Source organism: Mesoplodon densirostris, chromosome 18 (genome assembly GCF_025265405.1).
Source record: "Mesoplodon densirostris isolate mMesDen1 chromosome 18, mMesDen1 primary haplotype, whole genome shotgun sequence".
Lineage (NCBI taxonomy): Eukaryota > Metazoa > Chordata > Mammalia > Artiodactyla > Ziphiidae > Mesoplodon > Mesoplodon densirostris.
Window position 1 is genome coordinate 56,566,406 of NC_082678.1, and position 19,807 is coordinate 56,586,212.

Here is a 19,807-nt window from a genome sequence, read left to right on the forward strand (position 1 = left end):
TCATCTCTTTTCCTCTGTCTTTGCCTGTCTTTTCTATCTCTCTCTAATTCCCATGTTCCCTCTCTACCAGGTTCTCATTGCCAACAATGGCATTGCAGCAGTGAAATGCATGCGATCTATCCGCCGGTGGTCTTATGAGATGTTTCGAAATGAACGTGCAATCCGATTTGTTGTCATGGTCACACCTGAAGACCTGAAAGCCAATGCAGGTAAGTTATGAACATTAAGAAAGCATCATCCTCAAGCATAAAACATTGAATGGCATAGCCTTTAAGGAGAAGAATGTTAACTCAGGGGGATTCCCAAACACAAGGATTTCTCTTTTAAAAAGTGTCAATAGTAGGCATAGACAAGGATTGTATTATATTTAACCTCAACGTAGACACCTGTGTTCTAAGTAAAAATAGGTAGAAATTTAACCAAAGTGTCGACATGGGTTTTCAGTGTTATTTGCTAAGCCACATTCTTTAGCATGTGTCAGTGGAAACGTTTGGAAGGAAATGCTATTTCCCTTATGAGTTACATTGAATTTTAGAGAATTTTAAGGTTAAGATTGTTTTTTCCCCTCCTCCTGGGAGGGGGAGACCTCTTGGGACCCAAATAGGTTTCACTCTGCAGGCTCTTTGGCATATTCTCTCTGCTTAGATGGTTTTCCATCTGAGAGAGGCAGATAAAGACGATTGGTGTAGCTGAGAGGTCGTGGCTAGTCCTTCCTCTTCATACTTTTTATCACTAAAGTATAATCTCTAAGACAGAGTACCCACAGATAACATTAGCTCTTTATTTTATTTTTTAAAATTTATTTATTTATTTATTTATTTTTGGCTGCATTGGGTCTTCGTTGCTGCATGTGGGCTTTCTCTAGTTGCGACGAGCACGGGCTACTCTTCATTGCGGTGCGTGTGCTTCTCATTGCGGTGGCTTCTCTTGTTGTGGAGCACAGGCTCTAGGCATGTGGGCTTCAGTAGTTGTGGCACACAGGCTCAGTAGTTGTGGCACGCGGGCTCAGTAGTTGTGGCTCGCAGGCTCTAGAGCGCAGGCTCAGTAGTCATGGCACACGGGCTTATTTGCTACATGGCATGTGGGATCTTCCCGGACCAGGGCTCGAACCCATGTCCCCTGCATTGGCAGGAGGATTCTTAACCATTGCACCACCAGGGAAGTCCAACATTAGCTCTTTAAAGGGCTGTCTTTTTAAAGCTATTTTGGTCTTTATGTGTACTCCCTATATTGAGACAATGATATTAAGACTATTCCTAAGGAGTAAGGGTTATTATATTATCTTTAGAAATGAGGAAGGCACCAATTTATTGGAAAATAGATGTTATTGTATGAAATCATTTAGATTGACCCTGCAACACCTCTCAGCTGCAGTTTCGTATATGTGAAAGGAAAATCATGTCTATTTTACTGGATAGTTGTAAAGATGAAATTGTGTATAATAAATGTAAAGTACCTTGCATGATTTCTTTTTCCTTGTTTCTTCTCCTTGGTGCTCCTATTAATTCATTTATTCATTCACTCAATGAACATGGAGACCCACAGTTTAATAAGATATGATCTTGCTCTAGGAAACAAATAATTTCAATACAATGAGGTAAGTGCTATAATAGAAATATGCACAGGGTACTATGGAACACAGAGATGAGACATCATAACTCTGGCCCCTGCTCTTGGGTTAAGGGATAAGAGGGGTTAACAGGGTTAAGAGAGCTTTCTGAAATGGGTTTTACCTAGCCAAGAATGAGTAGTGAATGAGAGTTAGTGAAGCAGTTAGGGGGAAGACAAAGATATTACAGGCAGAAAGAACGTATATGCAAATGCTTGAAGGTGTGACACAGTGGTTTCTGGAAACTGCAAGTGGCTTGTTAAAGTACAAGACATGATCTAGTATTTGTCAAGGATGGTCTTGTTTTTCATGTTAGCACCATCAACAAAGGCAAAATAATAGATAATATAGTAATAAGAGCAAGGTGGGGGTTTTTTTTGGTGGGGAGACAGATTAGGTTTGGCGTACATGTGATACAAGAAGATTCTAGAAATCCTACAAAAAATTGAATATATCCTTCTAGAACTTAGAAATAATGAGAACTAGAGATTAAGAGTGTACATTATTGGCAAATATGTGATAGTTAACACTACCTCCTGAAAGGTCAGATAGAAAATGAAGAGAAGAAGGTTAAGGATGAAAGTTTATAGAAGCCTAAAATTTAGGGATAGACTCAGGAAGATAGGCCCATAAACAGTGTTGAGAAGAAATGGTCAGAGAAATAGAAGAAACAGAAGAGAAAAGCAATGAGAAAAAAGAATTTCAATAAGGAAGGCTCAAAGGTGTCAGTAGTCCAATAAAATCGGAATCAAAATCTGTCTGGCGATTAGCTAATCATTGGTAACCTTTGCAGGCATAGTTTCAGTGGAACAATGTGAGTATGCAGACTCATATAGGAAGATAAGGAATGAATGGGATGAGACATGGAGACAGCCAATGTGGACAAGTTTTCTGAGAATTTTGGATGAGAAGGGAAAAAGAAACGGCAGTAACTAAAGAGAAATTTGGGGTCAAGAGAGAATTTTTATTTTTCAGAATGGAAGAGACTTAGGAATGTTTCTGAGAAGAAGGAGCCAAGGGCAGGGGTGGGGGCCGGTGGGTAGCAGTACACAAGAGAGCTAGAGGAGATGGACGGGGATGGGATCATGAGCACCAGTGGACCAGAGTACTCATATCTTTTGACTAAGAAATTCTATATCCTGGTATTTATTCTGAGGAACAGAAATCAGTAATGGGGCAAATACGTTCATACAGGGATATTCATTGCAGTGTTATTTAAAATAATAAGAAACCAGGAATAACTTGTGTCCACCCTTAGTGATTAGTTATGTAAAATCTGTTACACCAATTCTGTGAAATACCATGCACCCATTAAAAAATATTTTGTGGAGAGGAGTTTCAAGATGGCAGAAGAGTAAGATGTGGAGATGACCTTCCTCCCCACAAATACATCAGAAATACATCTACATATGGAACAACACCTACTGAACGCTGGCAGAAGACCTCAGACCTCCCAAAAGGCAAGAAACTCCCCACGTACCTGGTAGAGACAAAGAATAGGGACGGGACCTGCACCAGTGGGAGGGAGCTGTGAAGGAGGCAAGGTTTCCACACACTAGAAGCCTCTTCGCGGGCAGAGACTGCGGTGGCGGAGGGGGGAAGCTTTGGAGCCACGGAGGAGAGCGCAGCAACAAGGGTGTGGAGGGCAAAGTGGAGAGATTCCTGCACAGAGGATCGGTGCTGACCGGCACTCACCAGCCCGAGAGGCTTGTCTGCTCACCCGGTGGGGCGGGTCGGGGCTGGGAGCTGAGGCTCAGGCTTCAGTTGGATCCCAGGGAGAGGACTGGTGGTGTGAACACAGCCTGAAGGGGTTAGTGCACCACGGCTAGCCGGGAGGGAGTCCAGGAAAAGGTCTGGAACTGCCGAAGAGGCAAGAGACTTTTTCTTCCCTCTTTGCTTCCTGGTGCGCGAGGAGAGGGGATTCAGAGCGCCGCTTAAAGGAGCTCCAGAGATGAGCGCGAGCCGCGGCTAACAGCGCGGACCCCAGAGACGGGTATGAGACGCTAAGGCTGCTGCTGCTGCCACCAAGAAGCCTGTGTGCAAGTACAGGTCACTCTCCACACCTCCCCTCCTGGGAGCCTGTGCAGCCCGCCACTGCCAGGGTCCCGGGATGCAGGGACAACGTCCCCAGGAGAACGCACGGCGCCTCAGGGTGGTGCAGTGTCATGCCGGCCTCTATGAATCATCTCTACAGATGCAGAGAAAGCTTTCAACAAAATTCAACACCGATTTGTGATAAAAACTCTCCAGAAAGTGGGCATAGAGGGAACCTACCTCAACATAATAAAGGCCATATATGACAAACCCACAGCCAACATCATTCTCAGTGGTGAAAAGCTGAAACCCTATCCACTAAGGTCAGGAACAAGACAAGGTGGCCCACTCCCACCACTCTTCTTCAACCTAGTTTTGGAAGTTTTAGCCACAGCAATCAGAGAAGAAAAAGAAATAAAAGGAATCCAAATCAGACAAGAAGAAGTAAAGCTGTCACTGTTTGCAGATGACATGATACTATACCTAGAGAATCCTAAAGACTCTACCAGAAAACTACTAGAGCTAATCAATGAACTTGGTAAAATAGCAGGATGTAAAATTAATGCACAGAAATCTCTTGCATCCCTATACACTAATGATGAAAAATGGGAAAGAGAAATTAAGGAAACACTCCTATTTACCATTGCAAGAAAAAGAATAAAATACCTAGGAATAAACCTACCTAAGGAGACAACCTGTACGCAGAAAACTATAAGACACTGATGAAAAAATTAAAGATGATACAAACAGGACTTCCCTGGTGGTGCAGTGGTTAAGAATCTGCCTGCCAATGCAGGGGACACGGGTTCGAACCCTGGTCCGGGAAGATCCCACATGCCGCGGAGCAACTAAGCCCGTGCGCCTCAAGTACTGAGCCTGCGCTCTAGAGCCTACGAGCCGCAACTACTGAGCCTGTGTGCCGCAACTACTGAAGCCCGTGTGCCTAGAGCCCGTGCTCTGCAACAAGAGAAGCCACTGCAATAAGAAGCCTGCACACCGCAATGAAGAGTAGCCCCTGCTCACAGCAACTAGAAAAAGCCCACGCGCAGCAACGAAGACCCAATTCAGCCAAAAAAAATAAATAAAATAAATAAATTAAGAAAAAAAAGATGATACAAACAGATAGAGAGATATACCATGTTCTTGGATTGGAAGAATCAACATTGTGAAAATGACTATACTACCCAAAGCAATCTACAGATTCAATTCAATCCCTATCAAACTACCACTGGCATTTTTCACAGAACTAGAACAAAATATTTCACAATTTGTATGGAAACACAAAAGACCCCAAATAGCCAAAGCAATTTTGAGAAAGAAAAAGGGAGCTGGAGGAATCAGGCTCCCTGACTTCAGACTGTACTACAAAGATACAGTAATCAAGACAGTATGGGGCTTCCCTGGTGGCACAGTGGTTGGAAGTCTGCCTGCCAATGCAGGGGACGCGGGTTCGAGCCCTGGTCTGGGAAGATCCCACATGCTGCGGAGCAACTAAGCCCGTGCACCACGGCTACTGAGCCTGTGCATCTGGAGCCTGTGCTCCGCAACGAGAGAGGCCGCCACAGTGAGAGGCCCGTGCACCGCAATGAAGAGTGGTCCCCGCTTGCTGCAACTAGAGAAAGCCCTCGCACAGAAACGAAGCCCCAACACAGCCAAAAAAAAAAAAAAAAAAAAAAAAGACAGTATGGTACTGGCACAAAAACAGAAATATAGATCAGTGGAACAGGATAGAAAGCCCAGAGATAAACCCATGCATATCTGGTCACCTTGTCTTTGATAAAGGAGGCAAGAATATACAGTGGACAAAAGACAGCCTCTTCAATAAGTGGTGCTGGGAAAACTGGACAGCTACATGTGAAAGAATGAAATTAGAACACTCTCTAACACCATACACAAAAATAAAGTCAAAATGGATTAAAGATCTAAATGTAAGGCCAGACACTATCAAACTCTTAGAGGAAAACATAGGCAGAACACTCTGACATAAATCACAGCAAGGTCCTTTTTGACCCACCTACTAGAGAAACGGAAATAAAAACAAAAATAAACAAATGGGACCTAACGAAACTTCAAAGCTTTTGCACAGCAAAGGAAACCATAAACAAGACGAAAAGACAGCCCTCAGAATGGGAGAAAATATTTGCAAATGAAGCAACTGACAAAGGATTAATCTCCAAAATTTACAAGCAGCTCATGCAGCTCAATATGAGAAAAACAAACAACCCAATCCAGAAATGGGCAGAAGACCTAAATAGACATTTCTCCAAAGAGGATATACAGATGGCCAACAAACACATGAAAGAATGCTCAACATCATTAATCATTAGAGAAATGCAAATCAAAACTACAATGAGATATCATCTCACACCGGTCAGAATGGCTGTCCTCAAAAAATGTACAAACAATAAATGCTGGAGAGGGTGTGGAGAAAAGGGAACCCTCTTGCACTGTTGGTGGGAATGTAAATTGAGACAGCCACTATGGAGAACAGTATGGAGGTTCCTTAAAAAACTAAAAATAGAACTATCATACAACCCAGCAATCCCACTACTGGGCATATACACTGAGAAAACCATAATTCAAAAAGAGTCATGTACCAAAATGTTCATTGCAGCTCTATTTATAATAAGCAGGACATGGAAGCAACCTAAGTGTCCATCAACAGATGAATGGATAAAGAAGATGTGGCACATACATACAATGGAATATTACTCAGCCATAAAAAGAAACAAAATTGAGTTATGTGTAGTGAGGTGGATGGACCTAGAGTCTGTCATACAGGGTGAAGTAAGTCACAAAGAGAAAAACAAAAACCATATGCTAACACATATATATGGAATCTAAAAAAAAAAAAAAAAAAGGTCATGAAGAACCTAGGGGCAAGACAGGAATAAAGACGCAGACCTAGTAGAGAATGGACTTGAGGATACTGGGAGGGGTAGGGTAAGCTGGGACAAAGTAAGAGAGTGGCATCGACATATATACACTACCAAACTTAAAATAGTGGGAAGCAGCCGCATAGCACAGGGAAATCAGCTCGGTGCTTTGTGACCACCTAGAGGGGTGGGATAGGGAGGGTGGGAGGGAGGGAGGTGCAAGAGGGAAGAGATATGGGGATATATGTATATGTATAACTGATTCACTTTGTTATAAAGCAGAAACTAACACACCATTGTAAAGCAATTATACTCTAATAAAGATGTTTGAAAAAAATCAATAAAAACATAAAAAAATTTTGTGGGATAACATTTATTGGTCTGAGAATGCATTCTGACAAATTGTTACACTGTTTATCTATTATTGTGTAACAGTATTACCACAAATTTAACAACTTAAAACAATGGACATTTATTACCTCACAGTTTGTGTAGCTGGGTCTTCTGCTTCCGGTTATCACAAGACTGCCGTCAGCATTCAGCTGGGGCTGCAGTCTCATCTGAGGCTTGACTTGGGATGGATGTGCTTTCAAACTAACATGGTTGTTGGCAGCATTCAGTTTTCTGTTTGGACTGAGGACCTGATTGTGTTGCTGGTTGTTGGCTAGAGACTGCTCTTGGCTCCTTGTCACGTGGGCCACCCCAAAATGACTGCCTGCTTCCTCAAAGCCAGCAAGGGAAAGTGTCCCAGTAAGATTGGCTACATTCTTATGTACTGTTAGTTTGGAAGTGACATCTCCTCATCCTTGCCATATTCTCTTGGCTAAAAGCAAGTCATAGATTGTGCCCACGCCCAAGAAGAGGGGATAACTTAAGATATGAATACCTGGAGACTTGGGATCATGGGTCTGTCCATCACAATTGCTTAGAAAAAAGTTGGCTGTAAGGAGACTGATAGCATGATATAATAATAGAAAGAAAGTACATTGTGTATAGTCAGAGGAAGAAAAAAGGTGTAATGACATATACCAAAACAGCAATCTGGTTACCTCTGTGAGTGGTAGTTAAAGACAAGCGATAACCTAGAAAAACATGTGAACAGCAAAGAGTTTCTACCTGTAATATGAGCACAAGACACCCTTCAAAAGAAAATGAACAGAGAACATGAATAGATAGTCCATAAAAGAAGAATTAAAAAAGAACAATAAACAAATGAAAAGAGATTCAATTCCAATGATAATCAAAGAAATGCAAACCAAAACAATAATAGATTGGGATTTTAAAAAATTTATAGGACTGGCAAAATTTCAAATTGATAATACCCAGTATAGGTAGAGTATAGGCAATTTGGCACCCCCATTGCAAGTGAGAGTCTAAAGTGGTTTGGTTAGTATGGGAAGATATCCACAATATATTAAATTGGTTAGCAGTTTGTGGTTTCTAGTATATCAAAGCATGAACTGATTATCTCTGAGTCGTGGGACAATGGATGATTTTGACTTTTAAAAAATAGTACATCCTGATATATTTTCTAAATTTTTAAATAATCAGCACACTTTCCCTCATAATCAGAGAGAACGATACACCTGTTTTTATTTTGAACAAACTGTTAGGGCCTCATATCTTACTCTGAGTGGAATTTATTTATTTATTTATTTTTTGCGGTATGCGGGCCTCTCACTGCTGTGGCCTCTCCCGTTGCGGAGCACAGGCTCCGGACGTGCAGGCTCAGCAGCCATGGCTCACGGGCCCGGCCGCTCCGCGGCACGTGGGATCTTCCTGGACCGGGGCCTGAACCCGTGTCCCCTGCATTGGCAGGCGGACTCTCAACCACTGCGCCACCAGGGAAGCCCTGAGTGGAATTTTTAAAGAAGGACTTAAAACCTTTAAAAATTAAGAGCACAAGATAAGAAACATAATAAATATGGTGGAGATGGACCTTGAGAAAGTTATTTAACTTCTCCAAGCCATAATTCCCTGTAAACTGGGTGCTAATAATACATGTTATATATGATTATTGAGGATGAAATGAAATAATATATATAAAGTGCTTAGTACAGTCCCTGCACATTGTAGCTGCTCTGCCACAATTACTGCCAGAAAAGGAAGAGAGAAACATCAGGTGACAGATTTGAAAGGGGATACTGAGCCAAAAAAAAAAAAAAGTAAGGAGGGAAAGAAGTTATCTTTTTAAAGTATCTTTCCATCCAGATAAAGGTTTTTCAAGCACTTGATAGACTCCTATAACTAACCTTTCCTGTTTAGCCAGTCTACAGACCCTCCAGACTCTACCCTGTTTCCCCATTCTGTTCCAGCTTTACACCAGGAAAAGGGCTTTCTCAGAATATAGTGCAAGTTAAAGATAAAAGGTGTCACTGAGCTTTTCCTCAGAATAGAATAATGGGCCTCTTAAGTGACAGATACATCATCCTTGATATAGGGATCATAAAAACCCTTTGAAAAGGTCACACGGTGAAAAGTTTGAGACCTGCTGTTTTAGTAGTATAAGAGCTCCTAACTATGAGATTACCCCTTTTAGTACTGTGACTTAACAAAGAGCCTCCAAATAAATGGTTCTGGGAATTACCCCATTAATACAGTTTGTCCTGTGGTTACGTATGATGGTACCTGTCCTTTACACAGTTTTTGCTCCACTGTTACATTTCTGAAAATAAAGCATGTGTTCTCTGTTAATTTGCTTGTGTTTTCAGAATACATTAAGATGGCAGATCACTATGTGCCAGTGCCAGGAGGACCAAACAACAACAACTATGCAAATGTGGAATTAATTCTTGATATTGCTAAAAGGATCCCAGTACAAGTAAGAAATGCCAGCGTCTCCTCGAAATCCAAATTCAGCCTTTTTAAAAAAAATTTTTTTATGGGAGTATAGTTGATTTGCAATGTCGTATTAGTTTCTGCTGTACAGCAAAGTGAATCAGTTATACATATACATCTATCCACTCTTTTTTAGATTCTTTTCCCCCATAGGCCATTACAGGGTATTGAGAAGAGTTTCCTTTGCCAAATTCAGCCATTTTACAGTTGGGCACAAGGGGATAGCCAGTGAAGAACTTTTAATTTCATATAAAGCATCTTTGTTGAACGTTGGTAAAAGCCTTTATATGGGACATAACAGACAGGGAAAGGAAAGGTGGAAAGAATGGAATGAGCCAACATAAAGTGAACGTAATCCAAACAAGAGGTTTGTAAGGGTCTTTCAGAGATTGTTCTATCCATTTCACCTTCAAACCTCCTAGTAAGTAAAAGTTGCCTGTTTCCAATGGAATACTCTTAGTCCAGAATATGGTAGAGTAAAAGGAGGTTGTTTCTTCCCTATCACATTGTGTTAAGGAGTTTAGGGTAAGTGTCTTAAAGCCCAAAGAGAAAAAAACTCGGGATTTGTATGGCAGTATAACCACTAGATATACAGGTGGAGTTGGGTGGCCAAAGTAATTCAATCTGTGGAAGAAAACCAACATTTCTACAAGAGGCTCTATAGAGTCTAGTTGAAAGGCTATGAACTGAGTTTCCTAAAGAGCAACAATACTAGCTGGTTCTTAATATCAGTTTCAACCTGTTTTTGACCTCTTCAGAGGTTTTACCACAATGGACTGCTTATTGTTGTTCTGTGAAAAGTTTGCCAAGAATCAGGCATAGAAGCTGAATTAGGCATTAGGCTGCCATGGAGCTATTGTACCTCATGGAGCAGGGGCAGTCTTGGTAGAAAGTAATACAGTTTATCATATTCTTTTTAGGATGAATTTTAAGAATGAATCATATTGTGTTCCCTTGTAGGCAGTTTGGGCTGGCTGGGGTCATGCTTCTGAGAATCCCAAGCTTCCAGAACTTCTTTTGAAAAATGGCATTGCCTTCATGGGTAAGCCTTTCTGACATACTGTTCCTGCCTTTCTGTTTCTCTCTGTTATTTTGGCACTGGGCTTTTATTTTTTCATCAGTCAGCAGCTCTCAGAGTAACCCTTTTCTTCATTTCTTTTTCTTTTTTTTTTTGTTTTAACCCTTCATCATTTCTTACATCTTGCATCTTTTTTTTTTTTTTTGCGGTACGCAGGCCTCTCACTGTTGTGGCCTCTCCCGTTGCGGAGCACAGGCTCCGGACGCGCAGGCTCAGCAGCCATGGCTCACAGGCCCAGCCGCTCCACGGCATGTGGGATCTTCCCGGACCAGGGCACGAACCCGTGTCCCCTGCATTGGCAGGCGGACTCTCAACCACTGCGCCACCAGGGAAGCCCTACATCTTTCATCTTGATTGTGTTTTTTGTCCCCAGATTCTTTTCTATGAGATATGGAGGAGGCTCTGATTTCCAGAACACTGGCCTTTAAAAACTTTGCCATTAACATTAAGAAAACGTGGAGAAACAACCTATTTTTATATAGAAAAGATAATTGAATACTTAGGATACGCTGGCAGTGTGCCCTTAAATATGAATCATTTCTTTCACATTTAAGCATATAGATTATATTCCTATAAGTGACAGCTATTTCTTCTGACTTTTCTGCTATCCTATATGGAGAGAAAATTTGAGGTTATATGGCTCAAAGTGTTTCTGTCTCTATCTCTGCAATGATGATTATGCTTTGTAAAGCCTATTAAAGATAAATCTTCCTTTTGGGTTTCCCTAAGACCAAGGAGAGTATAATATTTTAAACTTGAACACCAAAACTTTATTGTCCTTCAGGATATTGGTTAAAAAAGAAAAAAAGAAAGACTTTGTTAATATGGTAAAGTTGGATCATGACAGATAATAAAATCAGAGTTACATTTGTCAGGAATTTAATTCAGCATATATTTATGTATATTGAATTCTCCCTGTATGCAAAAATTTACCACATCAGGTTCTATAAAGGGTACAAAGATGAGCCAAAACATAGTAGTCCCCATAATCAAGTTTCTGATGTTGATGATATGTGCTGTAGGGGATACAAGACAAATACAAAAATAATTATATGGAAGACAAAATACATGTGACAGAAACGAGGCCAAAATGTTACAGTCAGGGTTCTTTCCTTGTTTTGTTTTCAGGTCCTCCAAGCCAGGCCATGTGGGCTTTGGGGGATAAGATTGCATCTTCCATAGTGGCTCAAACTGCAGGTATCCCAACTCTTCCATGGAGTGGCAGTGGTAAGAAATTATTTGTTTGTATCTTAAAGTGTAGAAAAGCTCGGTAGAATACTTGGGACTGTGGCCTTGGGGCTTAAGCCTGCTTTAAAATGCATTGGATATTTGACAGAAATAGAATACACATTAATTAATGGTATCTTGTATCTCCTGGCTTAATTGTTGTACCTGTGATTTTATCATGTCTTAAGAATGTAAATTTTGTACCAGGTATGTAGATGCTAAATTGTAATGTAAATGATCTTGGGACTTAATTTGGAGAAACTCTGAGAAAACTCATCTAGTTCTGTGGATTCAGATCTACTCTGGGTTGGCTAGAATCTTCCTCAGAGATGGACTTCTTAGGTGGAATAGGCCTTTGAACCTGCCTGGGAGGTGACTGGAATCACTAAGAAAAAGCTAAAACCCACCTACTCAGATGCTTGCCTGCCAGTATTCATTCATTCATTCTTTCTTTCTTTCTTTCTCTTTCTTTCTTTCTCTCTTTCTTTCTCTCTTTCTTTCTCTTTCTCTCTCTTTCTCTCTCTCTCTCTCCCTTCCTTCCTTCCTTCCTTCCTTTCTTTCTCTTTGTGTTTATTTAATCTTTATTTATTTTTAAAATTTTATATTGGAGTATAGTTGATTAACAATGTTGTGTTAGTTTCAGGTGTACAGCAAAGTGATTCAGTTATACATATACATGTATCTATTCTTTTTTAAATAAATTTATTCATTTTATTTTTATTTTTGGCTGTGTTGGGTCTTCATTGCTGCACACGGGCTTTCTCTAGTTGCGGCAAGTGGGGGCTACTCTTCGTTGCGGTGTTCAGGCTTCTCATTGCAGTGGCTTCTCCTGTTGTGGAGCACAGTCTCTAGGCGCGTGGGCTTCAGTAGTTGTGGTACATGGGCTCAGTAGCTGTGGCGCACAGGCTTAGTTGCTCTGCGGCATGTGGGATCTTCCCGGACCAGAGATCGAACCTGTGTCCCTTGCACTGGCAGGCGGATTCTTAATCACTGTGCCACCAGGGAAGTCCCTCTATTCTTTTTTGCCAGTGTTTTCTTGATTTGAGCCCACAGTCTATTGATGATTTGTTTTGCTTGTTTAATACCATTCAACCTCTCATTTGCCCTTGGTGCAGAAAAATGAGGTCAATAATCAACCTTTCTTTTAGGCACGCAGAAGGATGAATTTTTTGTAAAAATGATTTATTCTTGATGAATCCCTTGGAGAGTGCGTTGTGATTTATTATAGCTGATAACAATATGAACTTCTGTTTTTTTGGTACTGAAGCACAGAGAGCAAACATACACTAAAACCTCTTCCGAATAGGAACTACCATTGTCTTGAGTCAGAACAGATGTGGACTCTTGTTACTCTGGCTCTCCAGGGGGATTGCAATATCCTCTCCAGACCGGCTGGGTCAAACAGTTTAAAATAAAACGTTGAATTTGTTCCTGTTTGAGTGGAGAGGCTATACCATTCCCTTTGTGGCTGAGTACAGGGACATTCAGGGAGTATGGAATCATGACTCTGCTGAGGCCAATAAAACCGCCATTTCCATTTCCAAGAGCTCATAAAGATTGAATTATTTCTCAGACCTCTGGCCCTGGAGCAGCCCTGAACACACACATCGAAGGTATTTTGCCAGCTGAGTTTATGTGAGAAGTCTGACGTGCTTTTTTGTTTGTTTGTTTTGTCTTGTATATCCTTGCATTTTTTAAAATTGCTGCTTGTTAGCTCTCTTGGCTTTTTCCAGCAACAGAACCCAAGTGGCCAGCTGTTGCTATAGATAAATCCTGCTAACTCCAAGGACTGATCAGGGTTTTATGGTATCCTTCTTTCTCCCATCTACCCTCAATATTGGATAAATATGAAAGCATTTTAAAGAAGGTACTGGTGGTCCAGTGGTTAGGATTCGGCACGTTCACTGCCATGGGCCTGCGTTTAATCTCTGGTTGGGAAACTTAAGATCCTGCAAGCCGTGTGGCAATGCCAAAAAAACAGTGGGGGGAAGTAAAGAAGGTATAAGCAGAAAATTGACAAGAACAGAAGCTTTTGTAGCTGCTTTTAAGTCACTGTTATCTATTGCAGGTCTTTGTGTGGACTGGCACGAAAATGATTTTTCAAAACGTATCTTAAATGTTCCTCAGGAACTATATGAAAAAGGTTGTGTGAAGGATGTGGATGACGGGCTGAACGTAAGTTACTAACTCTAGGGAGTGATGTTTTTCAGCGGACCACTTACAGTCCCAAATACAGGGATTTGGAACCTGGTTCATGATATACACCCATGATGGCATTAGGGTTGTAAGACCAGGAGGTATAGTTTATAGAATGAGGAAGTGACCTACGTTTCACAAAAATAATTTAAATTTGTTTTGAAGCAAGCCGTTCACCTGGACAGAACATTTCTTAGGTGGTTAAATCAGAGCTTTAAGGAAGTTCTGATTCTATTCTCTACCACCTGTTAGTATTTGTGTGCATGCCGGGGGAGTTGGGGGCAAACAACACTTTTTGCCCTACTTGAGAGTTCAGAACCAAGAAGCCAGGCAGAGAGGGATCCAAATGTCAGCTTTATTATGAATAGAGATGATGGTGAAAATGGTTTAAGTGTGTAGCAACAATCAGATTCGTAAACTGAATGTCAGTTAAGCAGGCTCGCTCACTGGTTAGTGGTGGTGTGAATAACCACAGAGACAGAGCTTTTGCCATTCAGTTTATCGTATGACTGAGAGCTGGCAAAGAGCATATGTTCTGTGTAGTGGGCTGATCCCAAAGGGGGAAAGGCTGAGCTATACATGCTCAGTTTCTCCTGCCGAACTGACCAATCACAGAATTCATTCTTTTTTCCCTTGGGGAGGAGTGAGGGAGGGAGCTGATAGAGGCTGAAACTATTACTCTAATTATTGTCTGTCCACGTAGAAACATGAACCCAAGCAAAAGGAGGTCGGCTCTCTAACATTCCTTTTTCTTTCTTCATAGTTCTCTCCAGTTTGTTCCCCTTTCACTTTTTAATTAGTTGGAAGTGTCAGCTATGCCTCCAAGGAGACAATGAAAGAGGCTATATTTTAGAAAAACACACTACTCTTGTTTGACTTGTATGTTATAAATTCAGGAGGAACACTGAATGCTCAACTGATTTTGCTCTGTTGTTTGCATTTCAAGTTAAGCATCCTGTAATCTCCTTAATAAGAAGAATTAATATTTCTAATTGAATTGCTAATGCTATGTTCTATTTGATATAATTTGCAAAAGAGTAGAAGCCCTTTGTAGGGAATTAGCTATTTTGCTTATCAGTTAAAATTCCTTTTTTTCCTGGTTATAAACATAAAATTTTCTGGTAGAAAATTTGGAAAGTGAGAAAAGATGATAAAACCCATAAGCCCACCATCCAAAGATAAGCCTTGTTAACATATTCATATATTTTCTTCCAGCCTTTTTTGATTCATAGATTCATGTAATGATAATCTTTATTAGTAGATTCCCATAACTATAATTATTATGATAATTGTAAAATTAGGGTCTTACTATATACATTGTTTTTGTAATCCTAGGTTTTTTTCTACCTATACATAAGCATTTTCCTCGTGGCATTAAAATTCTTCTAAAATATTTTAAATGGATGACCTGTGCCTAGAGCTTTTATATATTTTTAAAAGGCCTGCCTTTTTCTTATATCATGTGGGCTACCCTATTTTTTTTATAGTGTTTTTAAAAATTTATTTATTTTATGTATTATTTTTTTTGGCTGCGTTTGGTCTTCGTTGCTGTGCACGGGCTTTCTCTAGCTGTAGCGAGCAGGGTCCACTCTTTGTTGTGGTGCATGGGCTTCTCATTACGGTATCTTCTCTTGTTGCGGAGCCGGGGCTCTAGGTGCATGGGCTTCAGTAGTTGTGGCACGCGGGCTCAGTAGTTGTGGCTCGCAGGCTCTAGAGTGCAGGCTCAGTAGTTGCGGTGCACGGGCTGAGTTGCTCTGTGGCATGTGGGATCTTCCCAGACCAGGGCTCGAACCTGTGTCCCCTGTATTGGCAGACAGATTCTTAACCACTGTGCCACCAGGGAAGCTCCCCCCCACTTTTTTTTAAAGTCTTTCTCACAACTGTGGCTGTTTCTTCATTTATCACCCAGTGATGGAGTTCATCATGCTAATTTTGTGTATAAGCATAGAAGTGAATAGTTAAGAGAGTTTAGAAGAGATGGGACTGTGAGTGAAGGATTTTCATGCCTAATCTACTGACAAAAATTAAAATGTGAAATGGTCTTTTTCTGGTGACACGTTTTTTAGATATTGTTACAATGTAAACCGTGAAAGACTGGAATGTTTTGACAAAGGAATGACTCAGTTATTTTAAACTTTTGGTTAACTTTTCCCCAATTTACTTTTTGCCTTAACTATAATATGGACATCTTCCATATCATTGCATGTAAAGGCTACCTCATTCCTTTAATAATTGCATAGTAGTCTAGTAAATAGGTATATCTTGATTTAACTGGCTCCTTACTTAATAGATATATAATGAAATATTCAAAAAGTTTTGGGGTCATCACCTGATCATTATAAAATACTGTAAATGTGAAAAGCACATTTAGAGCATGTGTTGAAAATTAGTTTTCTGACTACTTTCATTAATATTTTGGTATCTTGTTATTTTTATCTTTATCAAAAAGTTGAGTGAGAAAAATTTCTGGATATGGGAGATTCCTGATTTGTTGAGTCTTATATGTTGTCGGAGGGTCAGAAGCTATGCTGAGGCCATCAGCTTATAATAAGTGAACTGTGTATGTCTTTTTGTCTTTTTTTAAAATAAAAATTATGGAATAAAGACAGAAAGTCTATACTCTGGTAACTTGAAAATAAAATAAAATAAAATAAAAATTATGGGTAATAAACAAATTCCTGCATCTTTTGAGAAATTCTAATAATACAGAAATATATACAGTAAAAAGTGAAAGTTTATATCTACTCATCTTCCTTTTATAAATCACTGTTGGTGGATTTTCTAGACTTGTTTTTTTATACTTACATATGTAAGTGTGTGAATGCATACATAATTATACATATAGTTTTACTTTGTTTTTGACCTATATGGGATTATCTTAGATTGAACCATACAAAATTGCCAATGTTCAACCATTTTTTTACCTACCAAAAAAATGCAATTTCTTCTTGTTCAACCCAATAGTACAAATATTATTCAGGTACTTTTTTTTCCCACCTAATAGTATATCTTCAGGATCTTTCTATTTTGCTATATATAGACCTACCAAATGACAGCATTTTTAAAGGGAGAAAATGCCAGTTTTTTCCTTCCCTACTAATACCATTCTCACTTCCATTTTTCTTTCTTCTTGAAGGCAGCGGAGGAAGTTGGATATCCAGTAATGATCAAGGCCTCAGAAGGAGGAGGAGGAAAGGGAATCAGAAAAGTCAACAATGCAGATGACTTCCCTAACCTCTTCAGACAGGTAGAGTACAAGCTGTCGTTATTTATTGGAACTAACACGTGTGTCAGAGATGCATGTAATTTGGACGTCCAGAAAATATTTAGATTTTTTTGTCTACAGCTAATCTTGTCTTTCTTTCTAGCCTCTACCTGCTTATTAGCAGGGGAAAAGAATTAATAAAATGTCCATTTCAATTTAAGGTTTTATTCATTTAGGTAATTCAAGCAGTAGAGTTATTCTGTCTTATATAAAATTGCTTAGTTTCTCAGATAGCTCTTCTGCATATGGTTTGTGTGGCTCATAGGAACTGATAGTAACAAGCAAGAGTCAGTACCTTTCTACATTTTTGTGCCCCTCTTCTGCTGGCACTTTAGACAATGTATGTGACACGGTTAATTCCTGATCTGGATGCTCTTGGTCTGGCCTCACTCAAGCTCTTTGATTGACTTCACCTCACTTCAGTTCAAATTGGCTGCAGACTCCTGAGTTTCTGTCATGTGTTCTGGCCCAGCAGTCTATAATACCGTGGCCTGTACTGCATGGCCACCACACCCTGGCACAGGGACCCTGTGGCAGGCCCATGCTCTATGAGAATGAAGGGTGGCTCAGGAAAGCTAAACCTAGGATCTCTCTCTGCCTAATCCTCTGACTTGCAGCCAAGGATGTTGCCATACTACAAGTTGGTTGTGGAGGCCAAAGAAATGATTTCTTTTCAGAATCTTAGAGAAAGAATCCGAAGACAGGAGTCTCTTTTTCCTGCCCTCAGAGTTACCCTTACATACTTGACTCACTTCTTTTTTTCTCCTACCAATACCCAGAAAAAGAAGAGGCAGAAAAAGGAAAATTGGGACACCTTCTGGCCTTTTCACTTTCCTAGCTTCCCACTTTTGCTTATTTTTCCCAGCATCTTTTACTTTGTACCATCTTTTACTAGTACCCCTAGCCACGTATTATTTGCCCCGTTTTTTTTTTTTTTTTTTAAACCATTCAGCACCAAACTTCTTGCTTCATTGTCATGAGCTAAAGAGAAAAACTCTGTGAACTGGGTCTTCCATGATTTGATATACTAGACAAAGAAAGTGATAAAGGTATTGTTTTGCTGCATTATCCTATTTTGAGTGTCAGTATTTGAATATTACCTGTCATTTACTTTATATTCCTTCTGTAATAATTCTAATTTCATAAGCAGGTCAGTGCCTCATGTTAATTTTTTAAAATGTTAACTCCTTTAGATAATTCAAAATTACTTATTACTGTGGAATCAAGTAGTTGAAATATCTAGAATACTAAGATTAGGAAGTTTTACGTAAAAGTCCTTAAGTACCAATAATGATTAACTAAGTAACTCAAATCAGTCCTCCCACTGAGAGCAAACTAGAAAAGGTGGCCAAATTAAAAAAAAAAAAATCTGTTTTAAGGCACTAGAGATCTTTCAAGACAATGAAGAATTTGGGGGCTAAGATATAGGAGAAGAATGAAACCCAGAGAGGTCTCATGTTTGAGGCCATTTTTTCCCTAGAGACATCCTTTAGTTTGAGAAGAAGCAGTTCAAAAGCTGATTAGATTTTTCAACAGTCTTATAAGACTAAAAGGACAAAACTTAGACTGTAGGGTTTGCTGAGGAGGGTTCCCTGGGAAACCTCCCACATTTTAGGTTGGGATCTTGAAGGAGTAAGAATGAACTAGAAATAGACCAGTTCTCAAAGGGACTAAATCTCAGCTTCAAAATGCTTAACTCTTGATTCTAGCATGATGTTCTAGGGTTGCTAGCATCCCTAACCACCAACAGGAAGCACATATAAATTCTCTCTAGAGAAAGATAACATCCAGAACCTCAAATTATTTCTATTAATTTTTCAAATGCAGTTTCAAGCAGCCAATTAAAAATAAGCAGGCATCACAACATTGTAAATCAACTATACTTCAATAAAATAAATTAAAAAAATAAGCAAGCATATCAAATTATGTGATTGAAAATCAAGAAAAATAAAAACCAATAGAAACAGACTCACAGAGGGTTTAGATGATGGATCCATCAGACAAGGACTTTAAAGTAACTATATTTAATGTATTCAAGGAAATTAAAGATAAGATTGAGAACTTTGGCAGACAACTGGAAACTATAAAGAAGAAGCAAATGAAAATTCTAGAACTGAAAATGCAATAACTAAAATTAAGTCAATAGAGGAGTTTAATGGCATATTAGATGCAGTTGAAGAGAGAATTAGTGACTGGATGATAGGTCAGAAGAAGATTCAGTCTGAAGCATGAAGAGACAAAAAGGATGAAAAATACAGAAAAGAGCATGTGAGAGAGTATTTGCAAAGATGACCATGTTAACTCCTCCCATCCCTAGACCCTATATATACACCTTTTTATAGTATGATTTTGCCTTCTTCCCATCAAGAAATAAGAGTCTTTTTTTCCCCACCCTTTGAATTTTGGTTGTCCTTGTGACTTGGGTTGACCAATAGAATGTGGTAGAAATGGTGTACAAGTTCCAAAGCCTAAACTGCAAGTGGTCTTGTAGTTTCTGCCCTTGCCCTTTTGGAATGAGCCTTAGACTTGCCTTGTGAAAAGCCCAGTTTAGCCTTCTGGAAAAGAGAGGCCACACAAAGCAGAGATGAGTTATCCCAACAGAGGCTTCCTAAACCTGACAGTCACCAGCACCTTTGAGACATGTAAGTGAGGCCACGTTAGACCATCCAACCCCAGTCAAGTTG

General features: G+C 39.8%; 1 protein-coding gene across 3 annotated transcripts in view; it reads left to right on the top strand.

Moving 5' to 3' along the window:
- The window catches only part of ACACA (acetyl-CoA carboxylase alpha), a 236,979-nt gene that overhangs the window by 52,238 nt on the left and 164,934 nt on the right, over positions 1-19,807 (top strand). For all 3 annotated transcript variants that reach the window (XM_060081582.1, XM_060081580.1, XM_060081581.1), the window contains exons 5-10: positions 71-209; positions 9,231-9,340; positions 10,318-10,399; positions 11,564-11,662; positions 13,731-13,837; positions 16,995-17,105. In XM_060081582.1, the coding sequence (XP_059937565.1) occupies positions 71-209; positions 9,231-9,340; positions 10,318-10,399; positions 11,564-11,662; positions 13,731-13,837; positions 16,995-17,105 (648 nt within the window). The remainder of the gene's footprint in view (positions 1-70; positions 210-9,230; positions 9,341-10,317; positions 10,400-11,563; positions 11,663-13,730; positions 13,838-16,994; positions 17,106-19,807) is intronic.